This window comes from Scatophagus argus, chromosome 6 (assembly GCF_020382885.2).
Source record: "Scatophagus argus isolate fScaArg1 chromosome 6, fScaArg1.pri, whole genome shotgun sequence".
Classification (NCBI taxonomy): Eukaryota; Metazoa; Chordata; class Actinopteri; family Scatophagidae; genus Scatophagus; species Scatophagus argus.
This window is the reverse complement of record NC_058498.1, coordinates 4,226,833-4,243,671: the sequence shown is the minus strand read 5'-3', so window position 1 is coordinate 4,243,671 and position 16,839 is coordinate 4,226,833. Positions and strand designations below refer to the sequence as shown.

The window sequence follows — 16,839 nt, the reverse complement described above, 5'->3', positions numbered from 1 at the left end:
AGTAAGTAATAAAAAAATACAAGGCAATTTCCTTTTTTGTGATTCTGTGTTTGTTGTTGTAATACTCATTTTGGCCACAAGAGGCCGAAGCACACCACTACCCCATGTTCTAACAGTTTTCTTTCATGCACTCTAAACACCAGGTACATATGACACTCAATATACCTTGGGTTTAGAGTGCACATACCAGTTCTTAAGTTTTAAACACAGAAGATAAAACAATTTAGATCAGACTTAAAATGGATCATTTTTTTTCTCTCTTGCTTCTCAGGCCCTCCATAAATAAATATACATCATTGAAATCTTACTTATAGTTCTACACCTAAGATGCATAAACTAAACTAATGTGGATTTTGGGTTCGTATAGAAAGGAAGACGTAGAGCAGGAAAAGGCTTTTCTTTTAGGAGAGAATAAAAACAGGACCAGCGAACACGGAGAGGTTAGAGACACAAGCAGAAGGAAGACGCTGACATGGACTGGTGGGAGTAAGAAGAAATAGTGGGAAAGCACAGACGCTCTCTCACCAGTTGTATGCATGACTGGCTCGCTGTCAGGACTTTGACAGTCGCCATCAGAGGCTGACACAGTGAAGGTGTAACGCTTGCCGCATTGCAGGCCATTCAGCTGGCAACCAAGGTTCATTCCTGCGTGACAGGTCGCCACGTGTCCGTCTGTGTTCATGGCCTTGCCAGTGTAGGACGCTGCATTGGGGCTGCTGCTCCAGGTTAGCATGGCAGAGTTGTTGGCACAGTTCACTGAGACGTTGAGCTGGGACGGAGGGCAGGGTCCTGCAGAGGAAGGACACATAACAGATGGATGGTGGGAGGTGAGAGGATTTACTTACGTCAGAGTTCACCTCTGACTGATTCCTGCTTGTTTTTTACCTGTCCGTATTATCTTCGCAGAGCTCTCGGCGCTGCTGCAGTTGTCGTCCATGGCAGTCACCCCGACACTGTAAACCTGGCCACACATTAGGCCCTCCAGCCTGCACGACGTCTCATTGGAAGAGCACAACAAGCGCCTGCCATCTTCATCCTCTGCAGCTGCTCGGTAGGACAGGGCACCGCGGCTTGCTCGCCACGTCACTTGTGCAAAACTCTGGCTGCAGTTTTTCCTCACCACCACATCAGTGGGCACGCATGGCGCTAAGGGAAAGAAGGGAAAACTCAGATCAGGCCAGAGAGGAAGGTTTGTTCTCGCTCTATACATGAAGAGCAGATGTTGTTTTCATACAATGAGTAAAAATCAAGAGCAAAATATAAACACATTCCTGAGTGAGCTGACTGTTACGAATAAAAACACTTAAGTAAGTCATGAATCTGTTCCATTAAGAGTTTTTTGACATATTTTCTCCATACAACAGCAATTCTTCATATTTACATTCATATTCAGACTTACGTGACATATAATAGTATTTTATTTATTTAACACATGACAGACACCTCATGACTGAACAAAAACATTTGTCACAGCGCTGTCTTACGTTGCCAGACAGGAAGCACTGAAGGTTGACTGATGCAGGTCCCATTGAAGGACGTCACTTTCAGCGTGTAGTCAAGTCCACACTCGAGCGTGTTGACCCGCAGCGCAGGCTCTGTGGTGTTGTAGGACGTTTGCGTGTTGCCGTTTGAGATGACGGCGATGTAACCTTCTGCGTTACTCGTTGGCGTCCAGTCGAGGGTCACTACTTGTGTCTGACAGTCTACGTCAGCACTCACATGTGGCCCACAAGGAACTGGATGGGGAGAAGAGAGAAAAATGAAGGCTGGCGTTTAGGAGATATGTTGATAATTACAGTCAGATTAAGGCAAACAAAAAAAAACATTGAAATGTATTTAATGTAATTTTGTTTTCACATCTTCTACATGCAGAGTGTGGATGCTAACGTACAAGCAAATAAGATGAAACCAAGACTACATATTAGGCTGTGATGCACAATTAAATACACACACACACACACACAAAAAAAAAGTCATGTTATAAAGGGTTTATCTTCTGTTTGGCAGTAATTTTAGGACTCCTCATCTTGTCAGGCTCCTCTCTACACTGTCTGATTTAGCTCTCATTGCAATAATAAACGCTACTTAAACTCACTGTGTAAACACTAAAAGCTAGAAACAAATCTGATTGTAAATCTGATTGCTATGTTATGTTCCTGGCCTTCTAACAATAAGCCGACGACTAATTTTCACCCCCTTTTAACTCGAACTTCCTGAGGGAGCAGCTGAATGCTCCCCTGAGTTCATCACCTGGTTACTAACTTTATCTGTCAGCACATCTGTTCCTACCAGACTCCATGTAGATGGGCTCAGAGGGTCTGCTGGGGCACATGCCATCATGGTGGCACACAGTGATGGTGTAAAGCTGACCACACTTCAGGTTGGGAACCTTGCAGCTGGTGTTAGTGGAGCTGCAGCTGAGAAGTCCTTGATCTTCATCTACGATTGTGGCGGTGTAGGAGTTCATTTTGGGTTGGCCACGCCATGAAATCAGAGCCTCGTTGGCTGCACAGTCCAGAGAGGCAGCAACGTGATCCGGCGGGCAAGCGGCTGAGATGAAGCAGTGGAATGAAAGAAAACTTCATTAGATCTTGGACATTTGAAAATTAAACACTGGAACATCACTTAAGTCAGGAAATTCAGCAAACACCAATATCCTTTGAGATTTAGAGACTGGAAATTTGCTTTCCATAAATGTGTTCAACCCAAGCTTATTCAGTCATTCCAGACAAATTTATCGACATTTCAATACTTAAATACTTACTCACAGCCTCCCTCAAAAGGAAGATAACAGTACACGAAAAACCCAGAAGAAGAAAAACGAGCAGCCTCACAGTACCTGTCTCTACGGTGACCATCTCGCTCTCGGAGCTGTTGCACATGAAGTTGGAGGCGATGACGTACGCTGTGTAGTTGGTGCTGCACTTCAAGCCCTCGATCTTACAGGTCGAATCCATCGAGTTGCAGCTGTGAACGACGCCATCACTGTCCTCCGCCGTGGCGACATAGAAGATGGCGCTGCCGTTCCAGGTCACCGTGATGGAGTCGGCTCCACATTCCTTCACCGCCGATACGTTCTGAGGACTGCACGGGACTGGAGGAGAAGGGACAAATCAGAGTGAGACGAAATGCCACCCTGAAGTGATGATTCTTAAACTTATCTTATAAACTTTGTCTTTGATAAGCAATAAAAACGTGGGTGGCAACTGAAGATTGTTTTCATTATCGATTAATCTGCCAGTTTGTTTCCTGACTATTGGATTACTGGTTTGGTCTGAAGAAGCCAGATCACAGTTTTCCACAAACCAAATAATGAAAAGGCCTTCAAATATGCTTCTCTTAACCAACCAACCGTCTGAAACCCAAAGATATTGAATATGTTATCAAGGGTGGGGCAGTCGTGGATCAGTGGTTAGGGTGTCGGACCCGTAACCGTTGGATCGCTGGTTCGATTCCCCGTCCCGGTGTCCATGGCTGAGGTACCCTTGAGCAAGGTACTGAAACCCAAAGATATTGAATATGTTATCAAGGGTGGGGCAGTCGTGGATCAGTGGTTAGGGTGTCGGACCCGTAACCGTTGGATCGCTGGTTCGATTCCCCGTCCCGGTGTCCATGGCTGAGGTACCCTTGAGCAAGGTACCTAACCCCCACTGCTCCCCGGGCGCTGCACGCGGTCGCCCACTGCCCCGGGTTTGCTGTGTGTGTGCACGTCACTTGGGTGGGTTAAATGCAGAGAACAAATTTCGTTGGAGTGAGTTCCCTCCAATGACAAAATATGTCACTTTAGAAATAAAACAGTGAAAAGCAGAAGACCTTCATATTTCAGAAGTTTGCTGAAGACAGTTAATCAATTACCAGAACAGTTGCTGAATAATTTTCTGTCAATCGACTAATCGATTAATTGACTAATTGTTTCAGCTGTAAAGCTTTATTTATTTATTTATTGCCAAATTTTATTGTCCTATTTTTCTTCGTCCGTACAGAAAGATTATTCAGAACTTAATTTTTGTCACAACTTATTCTTTTTGTTTTGACTTGTAAGTTTTCTTATAACTGGTGGTGGTGATGAAATAAGTATTATACAAAAGCGTTATATTTTTCACTGTAACGTGACAATAATTACAATAAAGTTAGACCCTCCACAGACTAATATTTTACAGAAAAGCCACATGTCACATGCCACAGAGGTTACTGATCTTCATAGTAAGTAGTTTTAGCTTTTTTGCTGATAATACAGAACCTCCTTCTGCTTTTCTATACAAATATTTGACATGTTTTGGATGATTTATTTTTGTAGAGTGAAGTGAAGAATCAAAAACACTTCTTCCACCACTGCTGATATCAAATAAACAGGAGCTAAGAGCTTTCCCTCACCTGTCTCAGCCACTGGCCCCAGTGTCCTCGGGCTGGCACATTCGTCGTCATGAGCTGTGATGTAAACGGTCAGGTAATCTCCACACTGGACGCCCTCGATGGCGCAGCTGTTGGACACTGAGCTGCAGTTGTAGCGGGTGTTGGTGCCCTGGTTGCCGAAGGCCTCCACGGTGTAGCGAAGAGCCCCCTCAGCGAGGTCCCACTTGCTGAGCAGAACGTCTCTGCTGCAGTCAGCTGAAGTCTGCAGATTCTGGGGGATACAGGGTGCTGGAAACAGAAAAATAAACCCAAGGATTGCTTAATTCATAAAAACATTTGTAGCTCCAATTTATAAAAGACAAGTAATGGAAAGAAGAACTAAAAAGCACTGAGATTATACTGTAATTCTGTAATACACAGATGGCGACACAGGAAGCAGTTATATCAGATTTTAATATCCACCAGGGGGCGCTCACACGAGAATGGACCGGAGATCAGTTCAGCATCTCACTGAACAATCAATAAGATAAGATAAAATAATCCTTTATTAGTCCCATAACTGGGAAACTACAAAAATGCAATTACAATAATGCTTTAACCCGAGAGCTGCAGCAACAAGTAATAGAAATGAAATCCTTATAGCCCTTCATCCCTGCTTGCGCATGTAAAAAAATATAAAAGAAGGGTGATTTTTCTGTGTCAATTCTGTGTATTTGGATTCTTTTTAGGGGCTTGAGGGATAAAATGATCAAATAACTCACTAGGTAAAGCTAAGTGAGGTCTTGTCACACAAAGCGTGTTAACGTGTGCAGTATGTAGTTATACCTGTGCGAATGTCCACAGTAGAGCTAACATCACTTCTGCACTGCCCTGTGACGGAGGAGACCGTGAAGTAATAGTGTCGTCCACACACTGTGTGTGTGAAGTAGCAGGAGTTGTCCTCAGTCACACACTCCTGGACGGTTCCCTGGGTGCAAACAACAAACAGCCTCGAGTCATGAACTTGTTAGAGGCATAGTTTAACACTGTGGGAAATACACTTATTTTCTGTCCTGCCAACAGATTAGAAAACTGTGATACAATAAACATGAAGCTAGCAGCTGTTTAGCTTAGTTTGGCACAGACTTAAAACTAGCTGCTGGCTTCATATTCAACATTCATGAGACATGATAGTGGTATTGATCTTCTCGCCTAACTCACAGCAAGACATAACAATTATTATTATCATTATTTTAATTCTAGAGGCTTTTCTTACAAATAAAATCGGCCAAAATACAATACCTGAGAGTCCACTGCCTTGGCCATGTAGTAGTCAGTATTGTTCGTGTGGTCCCAGGAAAAAACGATGACTTCGCTCGAACAGGCGCGCAACAACGTCAGGTTCTTGGGAGGACAGGGAACTGAAAGGACAAACAGATATTTACACAGATATTTACACAGACAGATAGACAGATAGATGGATAGAAGCAAGAGAAAGAAACAAGAGAAGAAAAAAAGAAGTAAATGGGGTTAAATATCAACATTAAAGGTGAGCGTCTCAAATCCCTTTTCAGGTTAAAACGCCCTGATATCGAAGATTGTGCACCAGTGTTGCTTTTCACTGTAAGAGGTTTCAGGTTTAACACAAACACAGGCTCATTCTTAGCAGCCTGAACACAACACAATACAATATAGACAGCAGAGCTCAATAGGAGACCCAGTTTTCAAAGAAGACACGTAGTGACGCGTTCAAGTAAACGTGTGATTTTAGACAACAAACAAAATAAGGGAGAAAGAAATGTTGTAAACAGCTATTCCCACAGGCCTCCTGACTGACAAGACCTCACAAATCCTTACTTGGAGGTTTAGACAAGGACATGACAGGTGGCTAATCTTAAAATAAGACTTTAAACTTTAAAATTGACAAAAAAATACATCATCTTATTTGGTCAATTTTAATGTCAGAATTCAAATGTGGATCACATGGTGGAGTTACTTCACGCTGTGTCCTTTTGCTTATGCAGCTGGGCTTTTTGATGAAAGGTTGTATATCACTGGACTGAGACATTTAATGCTCTCCTTCAAGTATTAAATGTCCCTATCCTCAACATGTAATAATCACTTGTCATAAAATCATATCGTATCATCCAAGTCATGGCAGATTAGCGGTGCACATTGTGGCCTCCAGGGTGTGGCTGGACAGAAAATCTCTGTGTCAGAGATCTCCAACAGAATAGAGTGATATGTGAGATGAAAGGATTAACTGCTGCACAAAAAAGATGGCAGGGTGGAGCAGTTAAAATGTTCATCAGCAAAGAAATTAAATCATCAGTCATGCAATCAGTTGACTGACATTTATGGGTTGGTTACTGCATGGTTTTCTCCTTAAACTCCATAGTTGGGTTTCAAGTTTGGTTTCACTGGGCTTCATGTGTACTCAACTGGTTTTATATATTTTTCTATAAAGTGCTTTTGCCATGTTTTCCCACCATTTACAACTTATTTTCTTCCTATAAACCTTATCGAAGTGTACTGAATCTGCCAATATTTAAAGTAGTCTGATCATCAGACTCAAATAGTTTGTGACGGCGACGTTTAAAAGATCTCAACCAAACTACTGGACGGGAGGAACACATGAAGAATGAGATGTGAAACCCAAAGCACTTTATATAATGGATAATCATGTTGATCAATCAGTCGTGATCCTTCCTACCGAATGACACTCTGCTTATCTCAGTCTGTCTGCTATGTGGCCACAAATCTGCTTTTTTGCTGAACACAAATAATAAGGAAAGCAACAATAATAACAAATGGATGTATAATAATAATAATAATTTTGAGTGGCTCTCAGGGAGATTTCCAAAGTCTGAGAACCCCCCACCCCCACCCCATGGGGTCATTGTGATGTCATCAGGGTCAGTTTGGGCTTGCAGAAATTTATGACAGGAAGACCCACATCTTTCAAACTAGACATGGTGTTCAGGAAGAGGAGAGCCTTTGATGAAAGAAACTAATCAGTTGCATTATCTCTCAGCCCCCCGCTGCTTTGATTTTGACCCTAAACCTGTGGAAGTTCAATACTAAATAGCTGAAATTCCCCTTTAAGGCAACATCACCCAGAGTCCTAAAGCTGATCCCGTTTCCTGCTTAAAGTTTTGGCTTTTCTCCAGTTTAGTTCCTTTAAGGGCTTTGATTCAATTCAGAAGGGAAATAGTCTAAAAGTCAAAAGAAGTGGCGGGTTAGCGGAGCCTTATGGCGGTGATTTAAGTCCACAACAGTAGCTTCCTGCTTTTCAGTACTTTACCCGTGAATAAAGTCGAGATTCAAGCGTGATTTAAGGCAGATTTTAAACGGAGGATTGAAGAGAAGGATGCAATATCTCATGTTGCATGTACTCCAGACATACTTAATGTTTGTTTGAATAATATCCAAGATGTTGTACTGAAGTCCTAAACAAGCAGAAACCATCCACCTACTGATCACGTCTCTATTGAAGTCAGTGAGCGTACATTTAGCTGTTCATGTCCTCCCTTTGTGTTAACCGTGTCTCACCGGTCTGAAAAGTGGCCGAAGTGGTGTTAATGACGTTCTTGCAGCTCTCCGACATGGGGGTCACGTGCACCACGTAGCTCTGGGCACAGCTCAGTCCGGTGATCTGACAGCTGGTGCTCTGGCTGGTGCACGTCAGCTCCGTGCCATTGTCGCCCTTCGCCGTGGCCTTGTAGGAGTCGGCCCCGAACACCTCCGACCAATGGACTGTGGCAGAGTGAGTGGTGCAGGCGTAGTCCACGGAGACTGATGAAACCGGCGTCAGTTCTGCAAGTAACACAGCACGGCAGATTCCCGTTTAACTGAATGTGGCAGAAGAACTTTGAGTGGAATGTAGAGAACAGAGATTTTATATCGCAAACTTATATAAACACTGATGATGTGATTGTTCACTGCACTTGGAGACTTGTTTTTTTGTGGGGGGAGGTAAAAGAGTTGATTTATTCTACTCAAAACAGGCACAACTTGACAACTTACTGTGACGCTGCATATCCGTTTTTACTGTAAATAATCATGTAAGTTCCGTGTTTTTCTTATGTTTTCGTGACAAACTCAACAACAAGTAGGTTGTCGGGGCATCTGAATCCTCTTTCCCCTCAGGATCATATTCTGCATGTCTAAAAGGAACGCCTCAGAGAGAATAGCTGACCTAGATCCTAATCACCGAGTTATTGATATTGGTTTGAGCTGTGCCGACTCACTGTTGGTGGTGTATGTGTAGTCTGTGGACTCGCTCGGTGCCAGGAACTTGTTGAAAGAGGACACTGATATGAGATAGGTGGAACACGGGAGGATGCCTTGAACATCCAGCTTGGTGTCTGAGACGCTGTACACAGACGGCAAGCTGGTGGGCTCATTACTGTCCCGGACGGTGACTTGGTACAACAGAACGTCCTTCACCGGCTGCCACGTCACCCTCGCCGAGTCCAGGCCCGTCTGCGCTGCGGTGACGTTGCGTGGAGGCTCCACCACTACGGACAGACACAGGGACTCAGTTAGAGACGACGCCTCTAATCTGATGTGTACATGTCAGACATGCAGCCAAGGACAGTTCAGATAAATCAGAAAAGTACACGTTCTGTTTCAGTCAGTGTGTAGGTCTGCTGAAGGTTTTCATATGCTGAAGTTTAACGATATCTACCTGAACAGCACCAAACACATCGTCCCTATTACTAATAATCCACACACCTTATTGTTTTTGTAGAAACTGTTTCTTCCAGGGAAAGTAGTTTCAATGAAAACTGCCATCATCAAGAAATTATCCAGAATAAGTAGAAAACTGGAAATTTCTTTTAATGTCTTCTAACGTCTTTAAAGTCTGCTTGGCTATAGCTGAACTTCAGTTTGGCGAACTGTCCCTTTAAGTAACATGAACTTTGTAACTTTTCTGGCATAAGAAGGAGTGACTTGAGACAACATAGGAATTGTGTTAGATTTGGCGGGTTTAAATATTTTCATTAACATTTTACACTCAATTCAACAACACTGAGGGGACTGAGGGTTCAATTCTAAATCTATCCTACGCAGTAAACCATCACGTCTTTACTCTAATTGTATTTGTTACGTGACGCTCAATGTCTTCATCAACTGACCACTCTGTATAACATCCACTCTTCCTAAATGGACTGAAACTGATCACTCACAGGTGGTGATGGTCCTCACTTTGCTCTTGCTTCCCCGGCCGGCCTGGTTAGCTGTGAGGACGTAGCAGTCATAGTTGGTGGAGGGTTGCAGGTGCTCCACCACCACAGTGACGTTGGTGGAGGTCAGGTTGAGCGTCCGTCCGGTAGTCTGAGAGCTCACCAGCAGGTAGTAGTAATCCGCCGATGGTACTTTGGCCCATTTTACCATAATTGAGGTACTCGACAATGCTCGGCCTTCCACTATCTGCGATGTGTCGGGCACTGAAAAAGCAGGGAAGAGAGCGTCGTTTCGGATGGCACGTCTGCGTTGTATATGCGCGTAATGCTGCGTTTTTGTGCGTAAAGACGCATTTTGAGCGGGCTATAATTAGACACAGATCATGTAACTGATTTTTTTCCGTTCAATTTGTAGTTAGTTTTCTTTATTCTTTAAAAATTCTGTGTAATTTTGATTACTAAATATCTGTCACAGTTCAGCCCCTGAGGGCAAAAATAACAATATTTCCAAACATTGACAAGTTTTAAGAGGTGTTGCAACTATTCTACGAAAATGCTGTAATAACTGTCTTCTTCTTTACCTGTGGTCGCCTCGTCTGTGTCTATACACACCACAAAGTAGAACTGTAAGACTTTGAGAGTCACACTATATGTGGTTCCTGGTCTCAGACCATTGACCACCTTCTCCGTCTGGGACAGTGGAACAGTGACCACAACAGGTGCGATATCTGTGCTGTTTTTTACCCGAAAGTCCAAAAAGTAGTTTGTGGCCCCAGTATATTTTTCCCATTTTACCAGAATCGATGAGGCACCTGAGGACTTTGCTGACAAAATGTTACACCCTGTAAGAGATGGAAACACATGGAAAAACAGAAAGTCACTCAGGGTTACTGAGCAACAAACAGCTTCACAAATACACGTTATTCTATTTTATCTGAACAACACACTCCCACTTGGAGTGACATCTTTAGCTTCAGGGATTCAGTGCAGGTTATAAATATTGATAATACAATACTCCAAGTTTTACCAACATGTGGGGTCTAACATAACATTTACACTGAATTTCCTCTCTACTTACCCTCTGCACTATAGGGTATCTGTAAATAAGAAGAAAATTAAATCAGCTATAAATATATTTAATTCCAGAATATATCCATTATTGTTCAGTTTTACAAATTTAAACATGAAACTGAATATTTACCTGAGTTAGAGATACCAACGCTAAAGAAAAGCTTATGGCTCCCAACAATCCCATCTCTGACATTGAGTGCGGGATTACAATTAGTTTAGTATACAAGGGAGCCAAATACAAAAGGTGCTCTGGATTCTTTTGAGCTTTAGTCCAGCATGGATGGGAACCAATCAGTATTCCCCAAATGGGGCCAGGCTGTCCCACTAACAGCCCCAGGCACTGAGGAGGGAGGGTTGGAGGGTGGGATGGAGAGTTTGGTGAATTTACCTGAAGTCACAGGTGAAAATAAGGTCCCTCTGCCTGCCCTTCTCTGTCTCACATGCACCTATCAATTTGCATAACCATGTGGAGACTGTAGAATACATTTTCATCAGAGCTTCTCAAAACTCTCCAAAACGTCATACGCTTTTCTGTGTTTTACTCAAATGCTTTGAGATCCTGGAAGTGCTGCATCCTCCTTAACAGATCAGGAAACATTTATCATTACCATGGATACCAAGCTTTATCAGCTTTATCGGCTTGGTATTCACACTGACTTTTATGAGAAATTCTCACAAAGTGACTTGTGACATGTTTCAAGAGAAAAGGCAAATGCATGTGCTCTCTACATCAGTGGTTAGAGTCGGAATAACACACACTGTATAATCTATGTGGATTTCTGTTATTGGAGTTTTATAACAGTTTGTCCAGATGAGGTCAGACTTCCTGTTGGGCTGCAATTGGCCCCAGACTTAAGTTATGTCACTTTAGGCTAACATTTCGATATTACCTCATGTGTGACACTCAAATCATCAAATGTGCAAGCTCAGTTTGTTTATGAAGTGTTACTGAGGGGGAAAAAAAGTTTAATTTTGCAACTTGCAAAACATGGCCAGAATTTTAAGGTAGTAAAGTCTGAAAATATAGTGGGCATGCTTGAACATTAGATCCTCGCAGAGAAAACGGACAAAAGTTCAACATGTGACGCTTCAGCCCATCAGCAAACTGTGATCTACATTAAACTTGAGTGATAAACTGATCACAGGTGCCTGACCAACACTGATCTTATCGCGGCTGTGTCATAACTTTTGTGCTGCAAGGCCACACTTTACATGCAGCTTGAACTCCCCTGACCTACTAACACAACTCGTCTATAGAAACAAGCACACAGCATCAACTCAGGCAACAGCAGGCTGAATAAAAGCTGTCAAGACATCACATATGTCATGGTTTTATTTTTACATTTTGTTCATTTCTAGTCCTGGTCCTGGTTTTGTTTCTGTCTCTTTCCTTGTCCTTTCTCCTCCTCCAAATGACTGTAAATATCAAAAAAGTGGATGCATGCTGCGACTTAACGCATGGCCATGTTTCTGTGTTAAGTGTTGTTTTTTCATCTCTGTAACAATGCATGAGAACACAGTGAATGACCTGAGCCGAAGAGATAAAGGCTTGGGAGGGGCCGTCCAAGCAATGGAGACAAGTGCCACTGAAACTGAAGTCAAGGATGCAAACTTGGGAATTGGGACTCCATCTAAATGGGATGTACTTACAAAACACATCATAAATGGAACTGTTACTAAATCGAGTCTTTCTTAAGCTGTTTTTCGGTGATGGATTTCATTGAAAAATGAAGTTCATTACTTCCTAGATAGGCTAAACCCTAAACTGGCTTTATGTAGGCTACATGCTGAGCTGAAAAGGATCTTTTATCACAAGGGAATAAAGGGCTATCGCCTCATAGTTTTTCACTGTGTATTAGAAAAAAGGAAGTCAACATGAAAATGGATACGCACCATAAACCTGCCAGGAAACTTAACCTGCCCTGCTTAAACAATAGAGCAATTTTGAAGCACAGTGAATAAGGACAAGTGATGTGAACACCTTGATATTTCATTGTATTTTTCATGCGGCTGAGGTAGACATTGCTACAGCTCACGGGTATTTAGCATCTTATGATGCAACTTCCCACAAATTTCTCAGGTCATTTGAGCTCCTAAGAATAACTTTAAGACAATAAAGTTTGGTTGTCTTTGCTGCTGACTCTCACAGCATGATTAGCATACATGTAGACTAGATGTTCATTCAGTTCGTACATTCAGAGAATAGAAAAGTGCTCTTGAGGATGAAAAAAATATATCATTTTCTACTGACATTCAGTCATGTTCACAGACTTTTATCCTCACTCTGTCCTGAAAGTGATAGTGACAGGACACCAAATGAAAAGGCTGCTTGGGCCACTTTTAAATTATTATATTTCAGTGTGAAGCCAGGCTTAACTGCACAGTGAGGTTCACTAACTGTTTTACTTCAGACTTAAACAGTGTATTTTTTACATTTCATACCACAAGGTAGAATTACGTTTATAATACAACATGCTTTATTTACTTTTGCAACAAGGTTGGACTGTCTCACAGCATAAAATAGTTTGGTGGGTCCAGTGCAAAGAGCGCCACAATGCAGTTTTTTGTGTGGTCCACTACATGGTCAGTTACAGTTTCACCTGGAGAGGCAAACCAGCCTGTTAGCCATCCTGTCTGACTGTTGTTGTTGAGTGTGAAATAGCATTCATGTCATTGTTTCAAATCTGTTTTCGAGGAAAGATTTTGCACAGCAAGACCTGCACAGTGCAAGATTCGTTAGCTGAACAGCCTCACTTGGGATGTTACGTAAAAGACTTCCAGACGTGGGTGGAGAGATGTCCATGGCCGATGAGTCTCTCAGAGAAATGCCACCTCTTTGGCTGAGTCATGCTCCATGTTTTAGCAGTGAATGGCAGTTATTCCCCACTGAGCATCACCACAGTATTCTTACTGATAACCTATACTATTGACAGTGCAATGGGGATAATACCAGAACTATTCCTTTTGTGTTTCAAGGGATTTAAGCCTACTGAAACTTGTGTGAAAGGTGGGCAGGGCTGCACATGTTTATGGGATGGGTGTGCTGTGTGCTGTGATGCTGGTAGTGTTTTCTGAAGGAAAAACGCACTGATTTACATTGTTTTCTGTTATTTTTTCTGCTGTCTGCGTTAATGGCTTACTGTATGGAACCAAATCAGGGCCAAAAGTTTCATTCATTTAAAATAAATAAGAAAAAAAGTTGAGATTTCGATTTTGAACTTTAAAAAATACAACATTGCAGTCGAACTAAAAATAAGTGTAGGAAAGGTTTTTTTGGCTTAAATATTTTTTATAATTTTTAATTTTTATTCAGTTCTGAAATTCTTTTGAATAAATTATCTATTTTCCGTTTTCACTTTCAGATATATTACAGTTGTAATATTTTTTTTTTCAGTTGCAAAGTTAGTATTTTCAGATTCACCTTCTTTTGTTATAGTCTCAAATCTTATTTTTTTTTGCTTTCAGATCTTTTGTTTTCAAAAAGATTTATTTTCATTATTTTCTTTTCAGTTTCAAACTTCGATCACGTTGCCTTCAGGGAACATCGGTACTGTGAGAACTATGACTCCACACTGTCTATACACTATATTCTCATTATGGGCAGTGAAAAAACTGACGCCATTGATAAAGTTCTATTTAGCAAGCCCTTTTAAACCGAACTTGGCACCAATCGCAGTATTAGAGCAATAAACTATGCCTGATTGTGCAGTTCAACAGCAACACTTTAACTTTGACGTTTCCCACTTTCCACACGCAACAGTGAACGCCGCGAAGTATTGGCTAGCAGTGGTGCCACCGGGAAAGCCAGCAGGTTGAAATGTCGATGCGGACGAAATGTCGGCTACTTTTTGAATAGATACTCCAAAAATTATCCCAGGTGCTATAGTGATGGGTAATTTTTACAATATAGGGGCGTACTTTAAGGGGAATTGGCTAAAGCCGGAAGTTAAGCACAGAGTGTACGTTAGCCGGCTACTGGCCAGTGTCCTGCATTGTTGTGCGGCAGATGAGTACATCAAACGGCCAAAATGTCCGGTGGAAAACATACAAAATAAATAGGTTATTGTGTGACGAATAAAACATGTTCACACCTGAAAGAATAACCGGGATCTTACTGTCCCATGTAAAGGATTGATAGGAACAAAAATCTTTGGAATCGGTGAATTATTGATCGAGAACAGGGTACTTGGCAATCGCAACCAGACTCCATTAACAAAAACAGTAATTTCACTGAGCAGGACACAGGGGTTGCTGGAGTATCCCTGTCTCGATCGGTTAGTTAGTTTGTGTTACTGTGAGACTTTCAGTGGTGGGAGAAGTATTCAGATCATTTACAATGATTGACTTAAGTCCAGACTCCATTGACAAAACCAGTAATTTAACCGAGCAAAACAGAGGGAGCTGGTGATACAGTCTTTCACTATACTCCTTTCTGCTATAGTTTTTCTCACACAGACATGTTACATACATATATTTTCCTCAGACAAACATACATTTTCTTCTTACATAGACTACATATAATATTTATAATATTAAATTTATACATTGAATGTGTGTACATACGAACAAAATGTGTGAGTAAAATATGTGAATGAGAGTGAAAATGTGTTAATCAAAAATACATGAATGTGACAATACAAACATGTAGGTGTAAGAATAAAAATGCATTAATGTGGGAGGAGAATGCATGTGTGTGAGAGGGCCAGAAGTGCTGAGTGTTTCAGTCTTACAAAACAGATGGAAGTGGATGAGAACCTTCCCTATTTAAGAAATTGATGGAAAATTCTGTAATACAGAAACTGGAAGTAACTTTAAGGGACACATGGTTTTCAGAATCTCATTAACTAAACATAGAAATTATGTCTTTCACTAACTTTACTTGAGGCCTGCATCACCAAAGCCCTCTCATTCATCACTGAATTACTGGTTTCTCCCTGGTATCTTAAGGTGTTTCCATTAAACTCAGTTATATGGTTAGACTGTCAGTTTCTAACATGGTTGTAGACAGGCCATAATCATACGTTTAGAAAAGCATAACTAGGTTAAACACAAATGGGGTGAAAAATAAAATCTGACATTTTATCATCCCCACAAACTGTCACATGTTCCTGTCATCACCAGCTCCTCTGTTCTGCTCTGTTGAATTACTCTTCTAAAAACCTGTGTGAGGATCACAATACTTTCCATCCATCTCTGTGGCGATCATTTGCCCACTTGCACATTTCAGGTGTTTCTCAGTTGAATTTAACCATCGCCTTCTCCTCCTTTAGTTGTTGCACATTTCTTTGTACAAAGCAAGTTAAAAGCACAAGAATCATGTTGAATTTCTTTATTAACTGAAATATGCATCAGGTTTACGCAAACCACAGCGACACATAACAACAGCTAAAAACATCCTGAGAACAAGCAGCAGCGGCAGCACACTGTCTCACCAGCTTGTTATCAAGAGGCTTCCTAGTTGGGGTTGGAGCTACAAAAATTGTTTTAATTCGTTAAATTCTCCAATTAATAATTCTTTAAATGACAGGGGGCAAACATATTCTTTCATTGTTTAAGATGTCTGCTGGGGCACAGTTACTGTTTCACTTACTGACCTTTTCTTTTTGTCAGTGACACAATTTATATGAATATTTTAACTCAACCGCTCAGGGATAAAATAAATCACAATTGCCCTAATTAGACCTTCACAGCTTTCTCAGTATATCAAATAAATTCAGTTCTAGTACTTTGTTGATGAAATCTTTTATCATAAATTTGTCACACCACAATTCATAAATGTGGAATCTCCTGATGCAAAAACTTTATTGAATTATACAGGTTTTAGCCACCATTATCAGCATATTAGTATTAACCATTTTCGCCTAATCGAAGGAAAGAATAAAAACATCAGTACAACAGTTGATGCCAAACCTTTGAACGGTTGTGTATTTGGAGCAACATACACAAAATGTACTCTTGTTTTTGTCACATTTAGGTGCTTGATCACGATGGTTGAGAGCATAGCGACGGTTTTTCTTGGCCACGATACATGAACATCTCGTTTCTCATTAGTCACTGCATTAACGTGGCTAACAGACTTTATTTCAGGTAAACAGTTGTTCTCTTCAGGTGGGGGGTGCAGAACGGAGAGGGTGGAGGATGAAGAAGATGGTGGTGTTTATTGTGTCTGCGAAGACAAATCAACAAAGATTTTGGAGGTTTTTATATTTATTGTAGGCCATTTACAGAAATCTGAAGCCTTACAACA

General features: G+C 41.4%; 1 protein-coding gene across 1 annotated transcript in view; it reads right to left on the bottom strand.

The window, feature by feature from the left end:
* LOC124060678 overlaps positions 1–9,818 on the bottom strand; it is a 36,244-nt gene extending 26,426 nt beyond the window's left edge. The window contains exons 1-11 of the mRNA XM_046391919.1: positions 9,525–9,818; positions 8,583–8,852; positions 7,885–8,148; positions 5,635–5,753; positions 5,179–5,320; positions 4,375–4,641; positions 2,840–3,094; positions 2,290–2,550; positions 1,485–1,736; positions 886–1,146; positions 526–789 (exon numbers count right to left, since the gene is read on the bottom strand). Of these exons, the coding sequence (XP_046247875.1) occupies positions 526–789; positions 886–1,146; positions 1,485–1,736; positions 2,290–2,550; positions 2,840–3,094; positions 4,375–4,641; positions 5,179–5,320; positions 5,635–5,753; positions 7,885–8,148; positions 8,583–8,852; positions 9,525–9,732 (2,563 nt within the window). The 5' untranslated portion in view covers positions 9,733–9,818. The remainder of the gene's footprint in view (positions 1–525; positions 790–885; positions 1,147–1,484; positions 1,737–2,289; positions 2,551–2,839; positions 3,095–4,374; positions 4,642–5,178; positions 5,321–5,634; positions 5,754–7,884; positions 8,149–8,582; positions 8,853–9,524) is intronic.
* Between the last annotated feature and the right edge of the window lie 7,021 nt (positions 9,819–16,839).